Source organism: Lepidochelys kempii, chromosome 15 (assembly GCF_965140285.1).
Source record: "Lepidochelys kempii isolate rLepKem1 chromosome 15, rLepKem1.hap1, whole genome shotgun sequence".
Classification (NCBI taxonomy): domain Eukaryota; kingdom Metazoa; phylum Chordata; order Testudines; family Cheloniidae; genus Lepidochelys; species Lepidochelys kempii.
The window spans coordinates 25082443-25100585 of NC_136394.1; the positions used below are offsets into that span (position 1 = coordinate 25082443).

At 38.8% G+C, this 18143-nt stretch overlaps 1 protein-coding gene across 1 annotated transcript in view; it reads right to left on the reverse strand.

Moving 5' to 3' along the window:
• Positions 1–18143, reverse strand: part of LOC140898888 (V-type proton ATPase 116 kDa subunit a 2) — a 51565-nt gene that overhangs the window by 17899 nt on the left and 15523 nt on the right. Inside the window, exons 16-26 of the mRNA XM_073313414.1 lie at positions 17534–17659; positions 16491–16579; positions 15560–15657; positions 11237–11383; positions 8621–8699; positions 6905–7002; positions 4188–4325; positions 3563–3663; positions 2500–2626; positions 1558–1640; positions 160–253 (exon numbers count right to left, since the gene is read on the reverse strand). Coding sequence (XP_073169515.1) covers positions 160–253; positions 1558–1640; positions 2500–2626; positions 3563–3663; positions 4188–4325; positions 6905–7002; positions 8621–8699; positions 11237–11383; positions 15560–15657; positions 16491–16579; positions 17534–17659 — 1180 coding nt within the window. The remainder of the gene's footprint in view (positions 1–159; positions 254–1557; positions 1641–2499; positions 2627–3562; positions 3664–4187; positions 4326–6904; positions 7003–8620; positions 8700–11236; positions 11384–15559; positions 15658–16490; positions 16580–17533; positions 17660–18143) is intronic.

Consider the following 18143-nt stretch of genomic DNA (forward strand, 5'->3'; position numbering starts at 1 on the left):
TTTACCAACAAAAGTTTGGGCACTTGAAAAAAAAAAAAAAAAAGTTCATAGCATCAAGTTACAGATGTATCAACATAATTAATACTGCAACTATGGGCTAAGTGGTTATCTATGCTCCAATATCTTCAATGAAAAAGGTACTAGTTACATTTTACTCACAACGTGAAGATCCTGAATGCGAACGTTCAGTCCTTCAATAACATCTCTGCGCTCCTCAGTGGTATTGGGATAGGGGTATACATGACAATGATAGCTGAAGGAAAAAAATAGATGCCTGAATTAAACATCCAAGCACTTGAAAAAGATCTGTAAGGTGTAGATCAGCCTTTATGGGTGTGAGTCTTACCTCACCAAGCAAACACGTGAAAAACATTGAGAGGCCATAGATAGGTGATTAATTGGGTTGCTGTACTCACCACCTTTCCCTTTCACAGATCTTGGATCAAAATCTATCTTAGGTCACAAGAAGTTTGGTCTCAGTCCCCATGTGCACTACACCACATAATGTGACATGATTGGCCCTCTTCAGGGCAGTGACTGCCAGAACTAGAGAAGGGCACTGCAGGTAAAGGCTAAGGATTGTTGTGGTTTTGGATCACCTGCAGAGAACTTCGACATGCCATTGTAGTGACTCCCTCCCTCATTCTCAGAATTCACTCCATTCAACTATCCAAATCACCTGAATATTTTTATTAATTTCAGACAAATCACTCAACCTATTTTACTGAGGGTTTTAAAACAGCTCTCTGTATGTTTGATTTAATCATAGTCTAGTCGATAGTTCTCCGGACTGGGAGTACAGTGACCTAGGTTCTCTTCAGAACTCTGCCCCAGACCATGTATGACCTTGGTCAAATCACTAAACCTCTCTGTGCTTCTGTTTCCATTTTACAGATGGGGAAACTAATGTACTTATCCTCCTTTGTAAAGTTCTTTGAGAACTACAAAGGAAAAAGCCTTAGGTATTATTTGTTCCCCCTCTATTGTTTCTTGGCCTGCTTAACAAAGGCAGAGATACTGAACCAAAGTACTGCCAGCGAATGGTTTTAAAACTAAAACAGGAAACTGCAAAAATAATCAAAAGACTGCTGCTTACATTTGACAAAGAAAAAAATAAACAGGACTTACAAAAACACTAAACAGTATACAATTTGACCCATTAAAGGCCTAATTCAACTCCCACTGAAGTCAATGGAAAGACTGGCATTTGACCTCAATGGAAAGTGGACTGGCCCGAAGTCCTTTAGTCAAAATTCAAATGGAAACAATAGAAATGTTAGCATATATCCAGTTGATAGGGTCACTCTTTAGTTGCATACTTAAACTAAATACTTGAGTAGAGATCTTAGATAGAAGGATTTGTGTATTTCTTTGTACATTACATAATTATAAAACTAGATTACAACTGAAAAAATAACAAGCAGAAATAATGAAAATTAAATCTTCAAAAATGTCCCGTGAAGTCAGCATACCCAAGTAATGAAATAGTCACCATAAGCAAAAACTAAACAACATTATTCAATATTCAGTAAAAATGATATTAGTTTTATTTCTCACCAGTCACATATCTTCTTAACCTTCTGGCCAATCTGTTCACCCCAAAAGGATATTAAAAACACGAACCATTTTCTGATTTCACCCTAAAATAAACAAATACATTGATGTTGTTCATTTGAATTATGATTTATAATTCCACCACAATTTGACAATATTTGGTCGCCCGTTACTCTTATTGGTCTAAAAGGCAAAATTTCTGAAGCAAAATAATGCATTTTGATAACAGGAGAAACACCATTAGCAGCATAAAATTCACATCATCTTAAAAGACACCTAAAAAGGAAAATGTGTTAGTGCCCTTTTTTCTTCTTTATGTTAGATTAACACACACCTTTTGGGAGGGAATAAGAGAAATCAATTTTTTTTTACTCTTTTTCTTATTCACCTTAGAAATATCTGTAGTACAAGAAAAGCTCACCCTTTAAGAACTATAGTGTTACAAATTAGATACATAGCAATATTTTCAATAGCAGACACAGAGTACAGCAGTGTGAGGCAGTCTTAACTGTTTTAGAATCTTTTAATGTTTAAAGTTTAGGAAAAAAATCTTTGTAGATGATCAAACATTCCTTTATTATTGCAATAGCAGATTAAATATTATATATTCATTTTAAGTACTGTATGTGACTGGTTAATAAATACCTGAGTAGTCATTAACGCCATGTACCTTACTCAAGATATCCTGCCATAAAACCATCACCATTCCATGAGACTCCACATATGTCAAGCTGAACTACAGAAACTGCTGATTTTTACTCCTGCAGTGATAACAGGATCAGGACCAACATCTGTTTTGTTTTAATTCCCAAGGATATTGAGAACTCATTAACTTTCCCTTTTTTATCTGCTGCCGGATGACCAATTTCTCTTCCCCCGAGAATCATCTTATCTAATTGTATGATGAGTAAACATAATGAAACAGTATCTATGATGTTTACTCACTGTATCTGGATCTTCCAGACATTCATCCAGCTCTGCATAAGTAAGAATGGTATATCCTTTGCAGACTCTCCATAGCATTTTTTCAAATGCTTCAATTTTTGCTTGGTGAACTAAACCAGATATAAATCTATATAAAAACAGACGTCATAAGAGTAAACCAAAGCCCATAGGAAAAGTCAAAACCTAACAATATATTTTCTCTAAGAAGACTAATTATAATAGTTTAGCATCAGAATTTTTATAGAACAAAATGTCATACCAAGCAAATGCTGATCAATTTTCTTTTATTTCCACTCTACAATGTATAATACGCAAGCTTATGCCTAAATAAATTTGTCTGTCTTTAAGGTGCCACAAGGACTCCTCGTTGTTTTTACTGATACAGACTAACACAGCTACCCCTCTGAAACCAACACGCAAATAGTACATTCTACATCGAGAAGAAAAAAATGTAGAGTACTGGTCTGAGCACACATATGCGAACCAGCTCGACAAATTCCCTCTGAACCCAGGGGCAAATTACTCAATTGTTCTGCACCTCATAGATTTCCCATTTGCAAAATGTGATATATACTTCACAGAGGTGTGGTGAGGATTTGTGTTTGTACATCACTTTGAAAATATGTATGTGTTAAGTATTAAACATTTTATCATCTTTACAACTTTCATGTTATTATTACTAGTTCATTAAAATGCTACATAATTACCTTGGGATAAAAAAAGGCCCCACACCAGATCATTACATTCTATTATTATAAGCATACATTGTGCCTAATACAAATGCTTTATCAGTTTAATGAAGATTTTTGGTAATATTTTGGGGCCAGTCATTCTGCTATTAAGTTAATGACAAAATCTGGCCCAGTAAGTCTAAGACATAGTGGGACAGATTCTCAGCTATTATAAATTGGCATTGCTCACTTGAAGTAAATGGAGCTACAACGATTTACACCAGCTGAGGATCTGGCCCAATATTTAGAGTAGTTTTACAACAGTGCATCAAGGCTTGATCTGCCAGACTTGACCAATAAAATTTCTGTTCATATATTTTAACATTACCTACCCTAGCTTGGCACCCAGCCTATGCATACAAGTGTAGTCCACCAAAGGATCATTTTCTAAAGATGGGAATTCCTCATAATTGGCATGTAAACAGGATTCATACTGACAAACAAAAGATACAGATAACTTTCAGGAAGTTCAATATTTTAGTCAATTTGATATCATAAAACCAACTAAAAATTCAATGAAAAAAAATGTCCCACATAGGATTTCAGACAAGCGAGGTTTCAGGATCTCAGGTGAACTGCCTTTTGTCAGCATTCAAAAATACTGTTGCAAAGATTCTATGACAGTATTGTAACTGCAACTCGTGTACATAAAAAGTCAAATAGTTCATTCATCCAATTTCTACTAGGTTGCAATAAAAGCATTTAAATGACTGGATCCTTAGCCTGTTAATTCTTTAGAGCAGGGGCTGCCTTTTCATTGTGTATGTGTATACAGAGCCTAGCACAATAGGTTCCCAATCCCTGAGTGGGATCTACAGGAGCTACACAATAGAAATAATAAAGGACAAGACACTGCATGTTGTTGTAAAGACTGCCAAGTTATATAATTACTAACATACTTATAAGACAAAATTGTACATTAAAAATACAATCTTCCCTATGTAGTACACTCAGTACCTCAACGGGTCTTTTGACAAAGGCTTGTGTGACCCGCAACATGTGTGTATACTCTGTCAACTCAAGCAGGTTTTTCTTCAACTTTTCTTTGTTTTTAGTCACCTCCCTCAATTCTGTCTCCAGCTTCTGCAACTGTTCCTAAAAAATGGAAAAAGACACTGTATTACTTTCCCTCTCCATTGAAAGTTAGGGATAGTTATTTCTAATTATTGAATGCTTTTTACCAAACATGATCATTTAAAAAAAAAAAAAAAAATCAAGTAGAGCATCAGAGACAGTTAATTCTTCAATCTGGTCAAATTAAACAATATATGTACCTAAAATAGGGAATGTTTAACCATTTATTCTGATAATAAATACGGTCAACTAGCAGTCTATTTTTTACAGCTGGTTCTAGAACTGAAATTTTGGCATCCCAATTAATTCATTTGAAAGTAAGATCAAGGGAAACATTCCAAAAACTATTTTCTACTGGTTATATATTTTAATTTAAGTAAGAGCTACAATAAATCTTGTAATCTAAATCATCTGTGAAAAATGCCTATTAGTACATTTGGCAGAAAATGATGACAAGATACTGAAATCAGAATAACTTCCATCTCTGCTGAAAATTATTTAAATCCTCAAAGAAAAAAGTTATTTTCAGTTGCAGAATAAATATAAAGACACATCCTTTATTCTCCTTCCTTTTCTCCCACATTCACGATCCATCAATTTCTAACCTGTTATCCAACCACCCTTTTTTATATTACATAGTCTGGGGCTCCTTTTCAAAAAAAATTTAATGTTATACCCAGATCCTGTAAATACACCCATGCATAACTTTACTCATGAGTATTCCCACCAAAACCAAGTGAGTAACATTACACACGTACTTAAATGTTTACAGGATCAGGGCCTTTGTCACTGGAGTCAAAGGCTGTCCTAGACCAAATGATGCCATAGACGAGGAGCATCTTCAGCTCCCCCTGTCCTGCTCCATTTGTTAAACTTTTAAATATCTTACTTTTTATTGCATTTTTAGACCATTTCACTACTTTGAAGCACGATTTGTATGCATGATTTATCCCTGTCATATAAGACGCTAACAACAAAAACAGTACCCCAAGCCCAGCACCTAAGGCGGTCTCCTGCCCCTAAATCCAGCCCTGACTGGAGTTACACCAACAGAGAATCTGGCCAGCTATTTTTTTCTAGCCCAGGATCTCTTTTGTTTTGTTTTATCTATACAAAGTCCTGAATGCTTTCAATTCCCAGATTTCTCAATGCAAACTCTGCATGTTTAGACGCTTGAAGAGTCCTTAATTAAATCCCTACTTAGCTTGCAAGGAAAGATAAGACAATCCCATATTTTACTAGCTTTTTTCACTAAAATGATCTAACATCTATATTCACACAACAAGAAATTTTGAAAACTTTATAAAAGTTAGTTTGCCTCACTGATGCAAGAGATTCCCAGTTTTTTAATTATTAAGCACTAAGGGTTGGATCCTTCAGTCTGCCTATGCCACTCTGCATTGTGTAAGCTTGATACATCATTGGCATCAGTATCATAAATTAGGGCTGCCTCTGTGCATCCTTAGCTTGTACCAGAGCTGGACAGCCAGCTCTTAATCAGGATTAGGGCCTAAAAGGTTTCACAATACGAATGACTGAATTTTGAATGAGGAGGTTATAAAACATATACCGGGGTGGCCAAACTGCAGCTCACAAGATGCATGCAGCTCTTTTACAGTTAAAGTGCAGTTCGCAGAGCCCTTTGCCCCTCCCCTCATTCTCTGCCTACCAGACTTGGGGAGGGAGGAGCTCAGAGCTTCTGCCCTGCAGTGAGGTGGCAGGGCTTCAGCCCTGCGAGGCGCACCTGCAGGGGCTCGGGGCTTCAGCCCCAGCAGGTGCCTCCTGTAGAGCTGACGCCCCAACCCCAGCAGGCCTGCCCCGCTCTCAAACTTCTGAAGATTTTCATATGTGGCTCAGAGGGCCAGGTAAGTTTGGCCACCACTGACATATATTATTCAACTCATCGTGCATTTTACAAACAATTGTTTCTACCGAGATACTGTAAATAGAAATCAATTCAACAGCATCTACACAAAACAGCTGCCTGCTTTCTATGCATTCAGTGCCTACTCAGCTTTCACATTCACAACTGCCACTGGCCTCCTTTGGAGTTATATGTGCTAAAGAACTGCAATACTGGGTAAATTCCCAAAGTGACCTACAAGACTAAAAGATTACAGTCACAGTAGTTAATTTGTCTGGGAAACCTGACAAGCCAGGTAAACCAGCATACTTAGTATGTCAAAAAAAAAAAAAAAAAAAAAAGAGATGCAAACAAGCTCTGAGTTAAACAGACAAAAAATTAACAGTTAACTTTAGCTCTGCCACAGAAAAGCCCACATCAATACTGCATCTTCACTCCAGTCTCTAGCATATCACTGGCTGAAAGGAAAAAAGCTACAGAGGGGAAAGCTTGAGCACGAAGTCAAGAAATATTTTTTTCTAAGTTATGCCAACCTGATAGCAGAGTTAAGCGCAGAACTGTTAGGTTAAACACAATTAAAGGTCAAATACCAAAAGGCGCTGAGCACCTGCAGCATTCAGTTTAATAAAGGAGAACAGCAAATTCTCAGGATTTGTTCCAAAATGAAGGAAAGTAAAATTCAGTTCCAAGATCCAATCCTACCCTTTCATTTCTGCAAAATTCTTTGAAGAGTTACCTGTATTTCTAACATGTGTTTAAGATGAGGTGCAGCAGGAGAAGTATCTCCTTCAGGAAGAGCAATATCAGCTTTCTTAATTTCTTGCACTAGAAATCCTGGAGTAAGAACAGAATTGAAAAAAGAATTGTATTATGCAACATTTTTCAGAACATATTGCCTAGATAACTTATTTAGGGGTCCAAACATGCCTGAACACCCCTGAAAGCTGCTGAGTACCCTGTCAGCGGTCATTGAGGGCACTAAGTATATTGCAAAATCAGGCTCTAGAGATCTTCTCTTTTTCTGATTCTGATATAGTCTTTAGAGGTACTGAGCACTAAGGACCTTTAAGGTGATGGAGTTTTTTGCAGGGGGAGGTCATTTAAAATACAAGGCATATTTTTCTTTTAAGTATTTGTGGAATTAAATATTTTCAGCCATGAAGTCTTTGCAGAAAACTTTCAGCCACAAGGACCTTGAGAAACTTAACATTTCATGATACCTCTTCAAGTGACTTCCTTCCCCTATTCATGTCTTCTGCAAAAACTGATGTCCTGCTCACTGATCCACGTGTGCAATAAAGATTCTTCAAAGCAGGGGGCAAGGGTAGCCTTGACAATAAATGCAACACATGCAGAGCAATGGAAGAGCTGAGACAGCTGCTAAGAGTATGAAAAGGATGTGGGTTTTACATGACCTAAACAAATAGCTCATAAGAGGGTACCAAAAACATTTCCATAAAGAGAATTTACGATATTTTTCCAACAACATATGGAAGCAAGTTGAAATGCAATTAAAAAAATCTAATTACCACTAATCTACTAGCATGTGAATGTAATTATGGGCACAGAAGGCTATTTTTCAGGACTGCTTGAAAGTTCAATAGCTGAAGGTCACCTTGTGCACTAATATACTTAATTCCTAAGGAATTCATTCTAGAGAGAAAGTTCCATTTTCCTAACCAGAATTTTAAACAGAATTTATGTTGAAACAGTTGCAGTAATTTATCAGCAATAGTGTTTAGTAACTCTTCTACACCTGAAGTTTTTTATTAAAAATATTTACTGGGCACTTAAATAATGTTTTACAAAGGTAAACAGACATCACTAAACTCATTTTACAGCTGGACAAATGGAGGCACAGAGAGGTTAAGTGACTTGCACAAGGTAACACAAAGTGTCAATATCAAAACAAGGCCTGGTCAACACCTAAAAATTAGGTTGACCTAACTATGTTACTCAGGCCAGTAAAAAATTTCAAACCCTGAGCAACGTACGTAGGTTGACCTAACCCCCAATGTAGATGCATCTCAGTCGACAGAAGAAAGCTTCTGTTGATCTCTCAGAGAGAGAGATTAACCACACCAATGGGAAAAACCCTTCTGCCCATTTAGGAAGCATCTAATGTGATACACTTCAGTGGCACAGCTGTAGCACAGTAGCTGTGTCCTCGTAGCATACACTCAGGCTAAGAAACATCTATTTGTTTTCACTCTCAGAACAGTGACCTAATCACTGACTCCCAAATTTCTAAACATCCTAGACTCTATAGAATATGTAAAAGAAAGTCTCAGATTTCAAAGTGCTCAGATTCTGTTCTGATCAGCATAATAAAAGAACACAGATAAATAAGATCTCCAATGTAGTAGTACTCTGATTGTGTAAACTTTAATTAAGTAATGACATCGCTTAAGAGATTAGTTTAGAGAAAGAAAAATATTACAACAAAGCTTACCAAGTATCCTTTCCATTTCTTCACACTTCTTCACTTCACCCACAAATTTTCTCTGAAATACACTTACACTGGGGTTGAGCTGAGGGTGAAGGAGAAAAAATACTCACTAAATATTTATCTAAGCAGTAATTTCTCCAAACACAACTGGTTCATCGACTTTAGAACCCCAATCTTACAAACACTTGTGCTCAACAATTTTACAAACATGAACAGTCTAAATGGACTCAGTGAAACTAAAAACATGTAAAAAGAAAAGGAGGACTTGTGGCACCTTAGAGACTAACCAATTTATTTGAGCATGAGCTTTCATGAGCTACAGCTCACTTCATCAGATGCATTCAGCGGAAAATACAGCGGGGAGATTTATATACACACAGAACATGAAAAAATGGGTGTTATCATACACACTGTAAGGAGAGTGATCGCTTAAGATGAGCTATTACCAGCGGGAGAGCGGCACGGGGGGGGGCACAGTGCCCCCACTGTTCCTCAGACGTTCTTGTTAACTGCTGGAAATGGCCCACCTTGATTATCACTACAAAAGGTTTTCTTTCCCCGCTGGTAACAGCTCATCTTAAGTGATCACTCTCCTTATAGTGTGTATGATAACACCTATTTTTTCATGTTCTGTGTGTATATAAATCTCCCCGCTGTATTTTCCACTGAATGTATCCGATGAAGTGACCTGTAGCTCACAAAAGCTTATGCTCAAATAAATTGGTTAGTCTCTAAGGTGCCACAATTACTCCTTTTCTTTTTGCGAATACAGACCAACACAGCTGCTACTCTGAAACCTAATAACATGTGTAAGAGTTTGCAGGATTAGGGCTTATAAATGTCAACCAGCACTGTTTCAGCTGAAGTCTGTTGCTGTGATACTAAAACTGAGTAGCCTGGAATCAGAACCACATCTGTGCTGAACAAAAGGTAACTCCTCCCAGCAGGTGCTCCTCTTCATTTAGAAAAAAGAAAAGAAGTACTTGTGGCACCTTAGAGACTAACCAATTTATTTGAGCATAAGCTTTCGTGAGCTACAGCTCACTGATGAAGTGAGCTGTAGCTCACGAAAGCTTATGCTCAAATAAATTGGTTAGTCTCTAAGGTGCCACAAGTACTCCTTTTCTTTTTGCAAATACAGACTAACACGGCTGTTACTCTGAAACTCTTCATTTAGGAAGATGTAAAGGGATTTCAGACAACAAATTCAATTAAAACAGATCAAAACCTTCTGCCTCTTTTTCAGCAAACTGTAAAAATAATTACATCCCATAGAGAAACCATTCCAATTTTATTTTTATTTTATTTTATTTTAAATGTAGTGCCCTTATGACTCCAAATTAAAGACACAGATTTAGGATTCAATCCTTCACCCACTGCAGTGAATGGGAGCTTTGTCACTGAACTTCAGTGAAATCTGAAAGTGAATTCAAGTACAAAAATTTCATTTTACTACAAAGCGACTCTCCCAATGTCATAAATTGTATGTGCAGTGTTCATGAATGTGTATTCAACTTTAGGGAATTTTCATCATGGTTTTTGTATTATCAGCTTGAAAATATGTATGTATAGTATATTCCACTATTTTCCTTTTCTCTGCAGCACTGACAATAATACCCTTAATCATGCAAGCAGTCCTTTCAGGATTAATCCCATTGACTTCAAATGGTACTACTCACAAAAGCAAGAGTTGCAGAATCAGACCCTAAAATGGTGTTTGGACAACAGGACATAAATTGTCTTTAAACACAGTTTTAGTGTTAATTATTATTTTTAACAATCATTTCTTCTAATCTACCATACTTACTTTCCAGTTTCCCTTCAGAAGTTACTTCTAATTAAAACATCTGAAAGGAAGTTGGAAGAAATTCTGAAGTTTCAGCCAGTAAGCAGAGATCACCCAGATAATCCCAACGAATCACACAAACAACAAATAGCTATTGACCACCCCTATTTTACATTAGACAGGGACTTGGTTTCACCTACTAAGGAAAAAAGAAAAGGAGTACTTATTCTGCCTATACCTCCAGAAACAGGTATGCTTTAAAACTGCCAGAAAAAGAGAGTCAGGAAGATTGATGTGATCAGAAAATGAACTCTGCATCTTTTTAAACAGTTTAGATACTTCCACTGGCCTACCACTTGGATGTGCAGGCATAATAATTGAGACCATATACTCCAAGACTGAAGTCAAAGGAGGCTCCACATGGATGTGTGGGTTCAACCACCTAGATCCGATTACAAAAATCAAGGGGATGGGGCAAGAGAAGGAATAGTGGGGAGTCAGGAGGAGAGTCTCAGGGTGAGGGGATGGGGGAATCTCGGGGGGGGGAAGATGGGGTAGGAAGAGGAATCTGGGGGCTGAATGGGGCAGGAGTCAGGAGGGGAGTCTCAGGGGGAAGGGGATGAGGCAGGAGAAAGAAGGGGGGAACTAGAGGCAGGAGTTGGGCGGGGAGGCTAAAGGGAAAGGGGATGGCGGAGTCTCGCAGAGAGGGGATGGGGCAGGAGAAGGAAGGGGACAGGAGTTGGGTGGGGAGGCTCGAAGTGGATGGGGCAGGAGGAGGAATCGGGGGGTGTCTCGGGCGGAGCAGATGGGGCAGGAAGCCCCCCCATACTCACGTCTCTGAACTCGGCCAGGCCCCTCTCGCCCAGCTCGCTGAGGCACTCATAGGCCGAGCCCGCCTGCAGGAAGAGCTGGGCCAGGCACATACTCTCGCTGCGGAACAGGGAGCCCATGATGAGCCCTGGGCCGCAGTGGGGTGGAGGCTGTGGTCACCCGGCACCCACACGCCAAGCGGGCTGACGAGGGTCACCGGGCCCTGTATCGCGACCGCCTCCCGCGGGGCCCGGCGGGCTCTCCCCTCCCCGGGGCCATGGGGGGAGCTCAGCTCCAGCGTCCGCGAGCAACAACTCCAGGCGCTGCCGGTGTCTAACCCGTCTCCTCAGCAGGCCGCGGAACCGCCGGCCGGGCTGCGGCGAGCCGTGCGCTCCTCCGCTCCGCTCCGCCCCGCCCCGCCCCCGGCTCGAGCGGCAGAGCGCGCCGGGAAAGGGGCCAGGGCGCGGAGCTAGGCCGCAGGCGCCTCTCGGAGCAGCAGGGCTCGGGAGAGCGGCCCAGCGGGCTGCCTGCGGGGGCGCACGCCGGGCCGGGGCTCCGGCAGAGCTGAGGGCGGTCTCGTTCGGCGCATGGGGTTGATGGCCCTTAGCTAGAGCCTGATAAACTACTGAGCCTTGTCTCCTCTCAGGATTTACAGCCACACAGCTGAGCCGGGTCAGTTATCTCATAAAACCCCAAAGATTTTGGCAGAGAGCCTTAAAAACTGTAGAGCCTGCTAACTTGTGTGAAAACTACAAACTATCCTGTCTTCGCTAGGTGTTTACCTTGTATGAGTTACCTCGAGTTAAGACAGGTTTCAGAGTAGCAGCCGTGTTAGTCTGTATTTGCAAAAAGAAAAGGAGTACTTGTGGCACCTTAGAGACTAACCAATTTATCTGAGCATGAGCTTTCGTGAGCTACAGCTCACTTCATCGGATGCGTACTGTGGAAAGTGTAGAAGATCTTTTTATATACACACAAAGCATGAAAAAATACCTCCTCCCACCCCACTCTCCTGCTGGTAATAGCTTATCTAAAGTGACCACTCTCCTTACAATGTGTATGATAATCAAGTTGGGCCATTTCCAGCACAAATCCAGGTTTTCTCACCCCCCCTCCCACCCCCAAACTCACTCTCCTGCTGGTCCAGACTGACCACTCTCCTTACAATGTGTATAATAATCAAGGTGGGCCTTTTCCAGCATAAATCCAAGTTTAACCAGAACGTCGGGGGGGGGGGGGGGGGGTAGGAAAAAACAAGGGGAAATAGGCTACCTTGCATAATGACTTAGCCACTCCCAGTCTCTATTTAAGCCTAATTTAATATTTTCCAATTTGCAAATGAATTCCAATTCAGCAGTTTCTCGCTGGAGTCTGGATTTGAAGTTTTTTTGTTTTAAGATAACAACCTTCATGTCTGTGCTTGCGTGACCAGAGAGATTGAAGTGTTCTCTGACTGGTTTATGAATGTTATAATTCTTGACATCTGATTTGTGTCCATTTATTCTTTTACGTAGAGACTGTCCAGTTTGACCAATGTACATGGCAGAGGGGCATTGCTGGCACATGATGGCATATATCACATTGGTGGATGTGCAGGTGAACGAGCCTCTGATAGTGTGGCTGATGTTATTAGGCCCTGTGATGGTGTCCCCTGAATAGATATGTAGGCACAGTTAGCAACGGGCTTTGTTGCAAGGATAGGTTCCTGAGTTAGTGGTTCTGTTGTGTGGTATGTGGATGTTGGTAAGAGCACACCTTTTCTCCCTACTAAAGGCACCCTCAATTGAGACCACCGACATGGAAAGTTTCACCAGACCCAGAGGCAGTTCCCATCTGGGTCACATTTTATCTAACCCCTCCCCCTCATTGGGCAGCTTTGGGTTTTGCAAAATGTAAATCAGGGATGGTTGTAGGCATGATTCATCCCCAAGCATAGGACAAATGGATCCAGTACTCAGCAAACTACAAAACACTTTCCTTCACCCCAAAGGGGAGGACTTTGAAACTAGCATTAAAATAAATCCCCAGGCCCTTTGGAGGGGATAGGCAAGGACATAAAATCTGCTTCAGCAGCAAAGAAGTAAACTGTCCCCTTCTTTCCTCATAATCTTGGATTGTCTTTACGTCTCAGGCCTGCTCTAAGTCTCATCCATTGGAAGTAAGGAAACTCCTTAACTGGGAAAATTCAGTCATTTTTAAAGCTTCTCCCTTATGAAAATGAGACTAAGAGCCATGCGTTTTAATGGGAATTACTATTATTCATGAGACATTTACAGTCATACCCTTTACTCAATCATTTCTCTTTGAAATCTCATTCAAATTGTCCAAGCATGAGACAGATGCCCCCAACTCTGCCTCTAAAGTGATCGAGTAGCTATGACAGAGGGCAAAACTTCCATACAAGAACAGATTTAGAAGAGCAAAATATTTTTGCTTAGAAAGAGTGGGGAGAAATTATAAAGACTATGTACTTTTAGATAGATAGATGAGACAAGTAAGCTGTTATTTTTTACCTTGTCCCACAATATAAGAGCACTTAAATTTAAAATGGATAAAAGGAAATACATGCTTTATATACCTCATAACTATCCTATAGAACACAAAGTTACAAGATACTAAACTAAAGAGATCAGTTTTAATTAATGAGTAAAAAATAGACTAAAAGTTACAAGATCTATTAATCTTTATTCAAGGCAGGTAATCAGTTGGAACTACCACCCACCACTCCATTCTCAGGCAGTGTAGTGCATAATTGGCCACGTGGATTGTGCAGAGGTGAGTCACCTGCTGCAGCACTGGTGTTAGGCCACTGTTTAAGACAAGATACCAGGCTAGATGGCGCCTTTGGTCAGTAAAATAGGCTTGTTCCTGGCAATTTTTAATGTATCTCACTTTAAAAAAAAAATCTAAACTTAATTCCTACTTTTATGCAGTAACTGCATATTTCTAAATGTATCTACTTCAAACCACAACATACAGAACATACATATTTTTGTAAAGCGGTCACCTGTGAAGGGGGGAAAAAGGTTGAATTTATGTCTGCAAAAAGTTTTGGATAAGAAAACTCTTCTAGCCAAGATTTTAGCCTTTAAGTCTAGTCTCTAGAAATCATGTATTAATTTTGTTTTATATGTAACCCTTCTGTTTCCATTATCCTTACTCAAAATTTCTTGAATCTTGATCTTTGATAATAAACTTATAATTGTTTTCACTACAAATATATCTCAGTGCTGAGGTATTGTACAAGGAGTGGATCCTGAGTTGAATCATTGAAGCTGGTGTGTATACTGTTCCCTGCGAGTATTCAGTGTATAAAGGGCTGAACACTACATGGGAACTCTTCAGAGGGGCTTGAGAACTGGAATGCACCAAGGTTAACCTGTAAAAAAGAGTAAGGGCTAGTATGACTCCGAGAAGATTCTCCGGATGACTAACAGACTGGTGGTGTCAAGGCACTGACCCCCAGTTAAGCACAAGCAAGTCTCTCTCTCCCTGGAGGCAGTGGGGTAAAGGTGACTCTCAGTCCTGGGCAAGTTGAGAACATCACATTCCCACACTAGTTATGCACAGAGCCATCCAGCAAAAGCAAGGAAGGCAAGACTTGATCTTAAGAAAAATTAAAACAGCCAATTCTTTTCTTTAAAACATAACTTCTTGTTAACACGTACAGAAGGAGAAATTGTTTTCCTTTGCAGATATATTTTTAAACAACAATTAGCATCACAAATGAAAATAAACACAGTGACTACTACTGAAGTCAAATAAGGCATTTATAGCAACTTTTTAGATGATGCTTTTTAAAATGGGAAACCAACTCCATTGTGATTATTGCTACTATTCCAAATTATTTCTTTCCAGAGTGATCCAGCAAAATGGAAAACCTAAATTAACTGTAAAGCTCAGTCTTAAATTGCTTAGAGAACACTAGTTGTGTGCTTGAATTAATCATTAACTGAAGTTTATATCTTTTGTTGGTAAATACTCAAATGTCTTACAGTTTAGGTATGAATCCACCCAAGTACATTTCTGAACCCATGCAGTGCACCTCAAAAATCAATGTAACAGGAATGCACTCTGGCAGATCCATTTACAGGATCTAGCCATTAACAGATTATCTTTTTTTAAAAACCTAATACAACCATATTCTATATAGAACACACATTAATTTTACATCTCTGAGTATTTATATAAAAATACACAAAATCCAGAAATTACTTTTTTCAAAAGCTTTATAATAAAAGTACTACTTATCGAAACATTGGTTGAATACAAAAGTGTAAAAAAATGCATTAATAAAATGGTTCTCTTTATACTCTCAAATTTTAAACTGTAGTATTATTTCACACTTTAAGGGTTCTGCTCCAAGGATTATTCAGAACAACTGCGAGTAGAAAGAAAAATGCCAGTATCAAGCCTTTTGCAAGACACTGAGAGTATGGTTCTCCTGAAAGAAAACAAAAATCTAAATAAATATAAGGATATGAAAACCCTGGCCCTAAAGTTTTATTTTTATATTGAATTAAAAATCAGGCAAAGATAAAAAGCTACAGACTACAACTGAACATGGACCTAAATAAAATAATGTAGTACAGAATAACTTGAGGCCTCAACCTCGTGCTGAGAACAGTAGGGGCAGTCCTCTGTACCCTTGCAGTTCTCATTGCAGGAGCAGTGCCTTAGTGTGCTTTACAAACATCAGCTATTTAATCCTCACAACCCCCCAATAATCAGATCATACTCATCTTTTACAAATGGAAAAACTGAAAAGTTAACTGATTTACGAATGGCAAAGCTTGGACTGGAGTACAGGAGTTCCTAACTCAATTAGCTGAAAGTTGCCAAATGCTACAGGCAAAGGCATAATACAGAACTTGACAGACTAATAGGCCAATATTATAGAGCAAGCCATGCATTCGTCTTATAAAGTAGGTTGGCCAGAAAGAAAAGTAAACAGAATGGGAGATAGAGAGTTTTGAAAGGGGCTAAAAAAAGAACCTTACTCTCCCTAAAACAACATTATAAAAATAGCAATAAAACCTCAAGAGAACTGACAAAGTACTGAGTCTGGTAACTATTCTTCATTTTTTCCCCACTTATCTGCCAAGATACAATATAAATCCAGTCATGGACAGTAAAGAACAATTTAATAAACAAACATACTTTGCAGCTCACAATTTCCAAAAGACAGGAAGACTTCACTTCCATATTACAAAGCATCATGTAATTTTACTGATAATCTTGATAATACATTGTACTCCACACACACTACTTTTTTACCTGTGTAATACCACGTCAATGGATAAAAGAGTTGTGGCCAGCAAACTTCATTTCGATTGCAGTCGTATTCTGTATAGTTCATCTGAAATCTACAAACACAATTTTAAAAAAAACCTTAAATTGCAACTATGGTACAACCAGTCGCCAGTGCAAATGCAGGGAAAAACAAATTAGAAAGATGTTTGGAGTAAATAATCTTGCAGCTGTTTCTTTATTAAATTATTTTTGCATGAAAGATCAATTAAAACAGGAGCATTAACCTGACGACTTCCTTTCTAATCAATCAATCTCTCATTTTTAGCCATGGGATGATTTAAGGGAATGTTCCTTCTTCTGATGAGCACAGGTTTACACCAAGGAAGAGGATTCTTTTGGGGGTAGTACCAGGGTTTTAAACCAGAAGAACTGGGATGAAACTGAGATAGGAAAATTTAGGTTGAATATAATGGAAAAAAAAAAAACTTATTTATGGTAAGAATTTTTAGTCCATAACATAGTTTCCTGAAAGAAAGTCTCATCTCTTGAGAAACTTAAAACTAGACTGGACAAAGCAATATAAAGTTTACTATAGGAAACAAGCTTGCCTTGCTGGGGCTGACCTAACAGACCTTTCCATACATAATTCTACGGTTCTAGTAGCAAAAGAACAAATACTATGCTTTAGAAATAACAACAATTGTTTGAATGTACCTACAAGGCAAGTGTCAGTTTAGGGGCTGATCCAGCACCCGTTATCCATTTAAGTGAATCTCACAAATAATTCTACTGAGGGACTTGTCACACGAGTAAACATCGCAGGATGAGGCCGAGATGCAGAGTACCCTTCAACTCTCACTGAGATTCCTCTGATTTAGTGGGATTTAAGACACTTTACAGAAACAGACACTGAACTGGTAGAAGATCTGTGATTCAGTGCAGTCTAACCAAGCCTCAAACCTAATGACTATTTTCTGGCAAACCAAATTTACTATTTTATTATTGCTATTTTAATTTGGTATTTCTTCATAGTTGATGATAGATATCTGCTTTCTATAAAAAGTTACCTCGTCATTGGAATGGGTGGTTGAGCTGGTACTTTAATAAATTGGACTGAAGAAGTGATAGGAAGAGAACTGGACTTATTTTCGCAGATAATCCCACATTGGAATTGCCATATCACTGTTGAAAAACTGAAAGAAAATAAACATACAATCAGTGTAATTTATATGGGAAATATCAAATGGATATCAAAGAGAATATCTTATAAAGGGTTTTTTAATAATATTTACAGTGTACCTGTTGCTGTATTCTTGCACTGCACTTTCATAATTTTACTAGTTATTCTCTATTTTAATCAGAGCTGGGCAATATCATTCTCCTCGATCCTAATTAAAATTTCAATACACTGAGTTTAATACAAATGCTTTTCACTTTTATATTGTCTTTTCATCATGGCTAACAAAGCATTTAATAAACATTGATGGAAGCCTCACATCACACTGTGATTCAGGTAAGTATCATGCCAATGTTACCTAGCAGTAAATTGAATTGCAGAGAAGTTAAGTGGCTTGCCCTGGGTAACCCAGCCAGTCAGTATCAGAGCTATGACCAGTACTCAGAATAGCAGTCAGGTAAGATCCCTAAGCAACAATGCACATTTGCCAGTCCAAACAA